Source organism: Poecilia formosa, unplaced genomic scaffold (assembly GCF_000485575.1).
Source record: "Poecilia formosa unplaced genomic scaffold, Poecilia_formosa-5.1.2 Scaffold310, whole genome shotgun sequence".
In the NCBI taxonomy this organism is placed as follows: domain Eukaryota; kingdom Metazoa; phylum Chordata; class Actinopteri; order Cyprinodontiformes; family Poeciliidae; genus Poecilia; species Poecilia formosa.
The window spans coordinates 697367-704524 of NW_006800249.1; the positions used below are offsets into that span (position 1 = coordinate 697367).

General features: G+C 35.0%; 1 protein-coding gene across 1 annotated transcript; it reads right to left on the minus strand.

The window, feature by feature from the left end:
* Positions 1-4: 4 nt before the first annotated feature.
* On the minus strand, positions 5-4961 carry snrnp48 (small nuclear ribonucleoprotein 48 (U11/U12)). The gene is made up of 9 exons (XM_007572905.2): positions 4699-4961; positions 4256-4369; positions 3584-3644; positions 3244-3324; positions 1620-1799; positions 1384-1505; positions 579-682; positions 370-504; positions 5-203 (listed from the first exon to the last, which is right to left on the minus strand). The coding sequence occupies exons 1-9, from the start codon at positions 4846-4848 to the stop codon at positions 122-124; spliced, it is 1029 nt and encodes a 342-aa protein (XP_007572967.1). The 5' UTR covers positions 4849-4961; the 3' UTR covers positions 5-121.
* Positions 4962-7158: the final 2197 nt, after the last annotated feature.

The following is a 7158-nucleotide window of genomic DNA, read 5'->3' on the forward strand; positions in this document are numbered from 1 at the left end:
AGAATGAAAGGTTGTTTGCACAAATCTTTATTAACATTTTTTGTAAAAATCAGAGCAAATAAACTGATGACAGCAGCAGGTTTCAGCAGACAGAAGTTTTGATGCTAAAGAGCCAGCGTTCTCACTTGTCCTTCTCCCTGTCATCTTTCTTTTTCTTCTTCTTCTTCCTGTCATGGTGGTGGCCATCAGGGGATCGGGAATCCCTGGCAAGAGCAAAACTTGAGGCATCAAAAACATAATTCTCTTTTATGAACACAAAGTACCCAAAAACATGTTTATTCTAAATGTTTATAAGCACATGAGAGATTTTCATCTCAGAAATAAACATGTTGGAAATCCAAACTGAGGGCTGAATGGGTCATTTCTTACCTCTCCCTCCTTTTCTTCTTCTTCTTCCTCTCTTTGTCTTGGCTTCGTTCTCGACTTCGTTCTCGGCTGCGACGCCGTTTACCATGCGAATGATGCGACTCTGAGGATTTCGACCGTCTTCTATCCAGCCAGCGACTGAAAACACACCATATTATGTCTTTGCAACAGTGATTTATTTATTCACTGAAAGAAAGATTGTTTTTATTTACCCTTGAGGAGATTGAGCAGATCTAGACGAGTGCTTCTCATCCTCCTCCTCCTTCCACTGCCTGGCGAGTTCCTCTGAATGGACACTGATCACCTCTCTGATTACCTGCAGAATGACAAACATCTAATTTTATCTCTTTCAACTCATCATTCTTTGTTTTTACAGTTTTAGTCTTTTCATCCAGATTTTGTGCACTTTTCTATCAGCTTTGACAGAAGATGATTACAATTAATATTTTAAAATCCATTTATCTTTACTGTATTTAAATGCAGTGAAGCGATTCCAATAAATACATTCATCAGCAGGAAATTAATTTTATGATCAATTTGTATAAAATTGTATTGTGCATAAATTGTATTTTATGCAAATTGACAGAATACAAGTATACAATCAATAGAAATTCAGTGTGACAGATAACACGTAATTAAATGAAATCAGCTTTTGTTAATTAGTAATTATATGTTTTTTTTATTTCAGCCTTAAAATCCCAGAATTTACATAGAACTTTATATTTTTGACTGAGTAAGCTTTAAATCAGTTTTATTATTTGTAGCAGTCTGTATTAATCAAAAAACTGTTTGAAACAAGCATAGGCTTGTAAAAATGTCTACCTGGCTACTAAAATGTTAATACACCAAAAAATAAAGTCAGACAGATATGTGAGGAAAGAAGTTATATCATAAAGAATAAAGCAGCAAATTAAAGCTTTTATGATGAGCTGATTAAAAAATAAGGTATTTAAGTTGCATTTAACTGGAATATATGAGAACACTTCAGTCTGTAGAAGAGATGATGGAAGGATTTACCTCAGTGTAGGATTTCTTAGTGATGTGGACGTTCTTGGCTCTGTAGGACTGACGTCGCCTCTTGTAGTCCCTCATCTCTGCCATCAGCTCCAGGTGACTCTTTGGCTCATTCTGCTGTTCATCTGAACCAAACAAACACAATCAACTATCCAAACCTTCTGGAGGAGAAGTGAAAAATGTATTTATTTTTTCCATTTATTCAATGGAAGACACTACCAGTGTTGAGTGATTGTCACCTTTTTTAAGTTTTGAAACCAAATCTACGTAGAGATCCTCGTTGGAAGACGCAGCCTCACTCTGCTGGCCGAGGACGCCGACCACGTGATCGTAAAGAGCCAATCGGTCTGCAACAGTGAGGTCACACACCGCCCGCTTGTGGTTCTGCGGCACATCGACGGGCTGGCCAGAGTACTGACCTGATGAAGGACCACAGAGGTTTTACACACCAACAAAAGACTCACACTTACCAGATGACTTCAAAGTCACAACTGACTGCCTGACACCAACAATACTGATCAGATAACCAACCAGGAATTAATATATAAATAAAAAAACATACTGAAATGTGCAGAACTTTGTTCATTTGGCACAATTTTATTTATTTTTTAAATTAAGGCCAAAATTAGTGTTTGTCACAATCAGTGTAAACCTGCAGACACTCGCACTCAAAGGATTTGAAGCTTGCTCTGCTAAAGTGATATAAGCTCAACTGGTTCAGTTAAAGTTGTGATAGATTACGCACGACATCTTCTATACCATTGGTGTTTTATTTCATGACACCACTGGATGTCGTCAAGAGTTTGAAAGAGTTTTAGGCCTTGAAGCATGTGTCAACAGTGTGCAGAATGCTTTGAATAAGTCTGTAACAATAAGCAGTTAATTGCATGATAAATTAAAAATGCGTATTCTGACGGTTAATATTTTTGTAGGGCAATTTTGTTCACGCAGACATAATGATCCATTTTATTATTATTTTCGGATGCATGTAGTTTTTGTTTCCTTTTCATTTATAAAATATGCACATATATATTTATATTTGGTTGTTTTGTCTTATTTTGGAAAATGGTTTCCAGTTCCAGAGTGGAGTGTTTTGTAGAAAATTAAAGTTTTGTAGTTTTTGAGAGGGCAAACTTGCACTATTATGCCATTATGTACATAGTAGTTGAAAATGGTCTCAAAACAACAATTATCACAATAATTTCTGGGAAAATTTTTTATAATTTAAGTTCAATTGTTTTCCAGAAGAAAACTTTAAGCTCAGTGTTGAGTTTATTTACCAAGACTTTATGCCACTGAGTTATTTTTTACAGATGACAAATTATAGTAGCTACACCTCCACAAATTCTAAAGCTGTTCACATTTTGTCATTTTTCAGATATTATAAACATCGTATCCCATTATGATCAACATTATCATCATAATTAATCGATCATTTTCAGTAGGATACGTTTAAAAAAGACAATTTTATGAATACAGGAACTGAAAATATTTATATTTGGAACATTCTCTGCAGATCTGACGGACTGTGCCTTCCCCAAGACGTAAAGGGAAAAGTTGGCGCTAAAGAGTCCCACAGCCCCACCTTGTGGTCTAAAAAGGATATGACAATAAAAGGATACTGCACGTTATCAGGCAAGCCTGAACCAGAGCAGCAGCATTTTCTAGAGCCCATCTCTTCTCTAATACTCACCACTGTTGCTGCAAACAGAACACACAATACACAGATCAGAAGTGACATCTAGTGAAGGTATTATGCCTTGGGAGTAAAAGTTAGACATTGGATGCCACCTCTTTAAGATTCGAACAAGAAGAAATGCTGACTGGTTGTTTTGAGTTAAAGTTCTTAAGTTGAGAAGGTACCTTGCCAGAAGACTCCTTCCATCTTCATCAGTGGAGCTGCAGATCTAGCCTTTAGGATAACCTGGTGCTGGGTTGATTTGTCTACAAAAAGAAAATTAAAATTAATTTTAAAAAAAATCTAAGAAACTGGGATAAAGAGTAATTTACAGTTTAAAGTTAATCTTAATATTTAATTAAATTAGAATAATTTTATTGTCCTTTCTCAAAGCACCCTTATAGAAATAATAAGTTAAAAAGTTAAACTTCAGGAAATCTCAGTAACATGAAATTAACTGACTGAAAGAAACAAACAAAAAATATTAAGCGAGTAAATTACAAAATGTAGTCAAAAATTATTCACCCATTAAAAAAGATTTGATGTTTCTGTTTTCATAACAGACAGAGGGATCACACATCTCTTCCTGCAAAACAGTGATAGGAAATATTACAGCATTTACACAAGAGGGACATAATTCAAAAACGCATCATATAAAAATATATACATTTTCTCTGACAGAAAAAAACATCTTTCCACCATCATGTATAAATCTTTCAGTACGGACATTATCTGAGAGCTGATGCAAAGAGCAGAAAAAGATCAAATATTAATAGTCAAAGAAATGTTTTGCAAGCTACACAAAAAAGTGACATCTAGTGGAGGCAGTATGTTTTAGGTGTAAAAGTTAGACATTGGATGCCTCCTTATTAAGACTGGAACAAGAAGAAATGCTGACTGGTTGAGTTAAAGTTCTTAGGTTGATATAATACAAAACTGTTTTTTTTTAGCAGTTTTGATTTTTCCCCCCATTGAACATTTGCACAATAATATGTATTTAGACATATTTTTGTAAATATACATTTTCCACAAATAAGTAGTAAGAAAATGTATCCACTCTCTTTTTGCAAAAGCTTTTGTTTTATTCCTTACAGTGAACGCCATGTAACATTCGCAGCATGGCAGCAAAAATAGATATTTTGATTATAAAGGGTCTAAAGTGTCTCTCTAGGTATTTTCCTTTAATTAGACCATCACCTGTTCCTCAGCAGTGTAACCCATTTTCCGGAGCATGCAGGAGGCTTTGTGTTTTTCTAAGGTTCTGACTGGGACTATGTGGTTGGAGTCATAAGGACATTGCTCCATTGGTTCCTGGGAAAACATCAACAGCAAGGAGAAGAAAATAGAATCAGAACAACAAAACACCATGCCTCTATTTCATGTAAATTAGTTAAGTATTGAACACTTAAAAGCTCGCATCAAAAAGTTGTACAGGCAAAATAAACCTGAATCTCACACTACCAAATGAGAGAACGCATATACAAATGAACAGCATAATTTAATCCAACAGAGAAAAGGCACAACCAAACGCTTCAAGAGAAAATAATAGAAAACACACCAGACCAAATACGTAAATTAGACATTTATTTCTGAAGAAACAAATATGTTTTGTAGGGTTGTAAATAGAAAGCAGAAGCTACCTGACTGAAGTCCTCGTCGTTCTCCTGCGACCATCCCAGCGTTTCAAATAGTTCATTTAACTGTTTCTGGCACGTCTCAGTAAATTCTGTCAGCTCCTGTAGGCGGTCCAGTCGGTCCTGAAGGGCTTCCGACTGAACAGGGTCCGACATTGTTATATTTTAGCATAAAATTAAACCAAACATTTGAAAACTGTACTGGAGGAAGCCATGATGTTCTGCCGCTCGAGATGATGACGCATGCGCAAGATTGGCGAAAGTGTGTGACGCATGTGACGCATATTTTTCTTCTTTAGATTTCAACGGCATCTTTCGTATAACGTTTCACTACCGCCATCTCTTGGATTTTATTACTTATCACCTTTCCTCAAATTCTCCTGAGAGAAGTATTTTTCAAAAAGCGAAATCTTTCTTTTTCCATCATTACGATTTAATTGAGCAACCACGTTTTCAAATTTCAGTTCCTTATTAAAACCTATTTCCATATTCAATAAACTTCTTTGATTCACGTATTTCTTGCAACTAACAAAAGCATGTTCAATAATTGTATTACATCAATTGCATAAATCAGTAAGATGTTTTTACATCTTAAAATGAGTGACATTTATAAAATTATGACTAGTTCTTCTTCTCCATTACATATGTGCTTCCTTATTAATCTGAGGTTTCCTAATATAATCTTTAATTGATCTTCATCAGGATCAATTGCTCCACTTCCTCTACGAAAGCCACTCTCATAAGGAGTAATTATATTTACATACTTTTTAATTCTACTTCAATAATAATATTGTGAAAAGCCACAGCTCTTTCTTGAGAAAAATATCTGGATAATCTTTCCATTGTAAGTAACTTCATTCAGTTGTTATGGATTCTGTTTTTATCTGTCTCTTTTATCTGCTTACAAGCACACAGCTGCTGCTTACATAACCATATCACATAAGACTGGTGACAGTCACACACAAGGGCGTAGATCCCATCTCATTATTAAGGGGGTGGGGAACCATAAACAGGGAAATTTTTTAAGAGCAATTTTGGGGGGTCGGCAAAGTTACAGTAAAATGTGGTTTACATTTTTTTTGTTCAAACTGCTCCATCAAAAATGACTAGTACAACAAAAGTGTTTTTCTCAGTAAACCTGTTGAGACCCATAGAAGTCAAACTAAGATTCAACTGTTGCTTAGATATGAGTTTGGTTCAGAGTCACAGATCTAATCTCTGCCACAAATCTCTGCTTTTACAAAAACTTAAGTTTCTGACTAAAACAAGCTTTAAAAAGTAACTCCACTTAGTAAAATTCCTCATAAATATTGATTTATTGCAGTGGTTCTCAATACAAGTCATGTGTTATTTAAATTATAACAAGCTGCTTTAACCTTTTATTCTTTGGGGGGATTTTTTCATGTTAAAACCTATAAATATGTAGGAATTGAATATTTGGGAAGTATAACTTAAACTTAAAGGTCAGCACCAGAGTTTTCTAGAAAAATATTCTGATTTTATTTTGTGGTTTTAAAGGCTGTACGTTGAAGATGGTAAGAAATAAAGGCATACTTTATTTATTTATTTTTTTTTACTGTCAGCTCTTTTAGCCCCTCTGCTCTCGGCTCCCATACAGAGCTGTTGACTAGTGCTAACGCTCAGCCGCTCCCTCCAATTTCAAACTCTTCCTATTAAAGTAAGAGTTAGAGAGCTAAATGTAATTGGAATATTAGCTACCTTAGACAGAAAAAGGAGCTAAGTCTATGAAAGTTAGTACAACTGTCAAATGTGTCTTGATTATTTGTTGCATAGTTGTCATAAAGTACTGATGGCTTTGATGTAAGACATTTATTCCATGTATGCATGTTTACACACATCTTTGAACAATAATAGTGACAAGACTAGGCAACTAGATAGTTCTATCAGGAAGATGCCTTTGACTGTATTGCAAAATAATAAATGCTTCTCTGACGTATGTATGTTTTCCGACTTCACTGAAACATGTTGTGGTTCATCCATTCATTAAAAAGAGCTTGATTGAAATGTACTGTCTAACTTCATACCTACTTCTAAATTGTGATTTATGTCTAAAGTTTTAGAGAAAGGCGCTTATGTCCAACTGCAGGCTTATCTTGACCTATGAAATTGATGAAAAAATTCAGCTTGGTTTTAAAATGTGGAGCAACTTTGAAACTGTACTTTTAAAAGTTTTAAATGATCTTCTTTAAATGTTTATGCACAAAAATCAGCAGTTCTTTTACTTTTGGATTTGTCTGCTACCTTTGACACTGTGGCTCACAGCAACCTTTTGACCCATCTGAAATCCGAACACTTGTTGGCATTTAGGTATTGCACTAAACTGGCTTTGATTCTATCTCCCAAATAGGAGTTTTTCTGTAAATCTAGGAAAGTAATTCTGTGTCTTCTTTGAAGTATGGGGGTGCCCCATATTTAGCACGTGTTCTTTTTGCCATGTATTTGCTG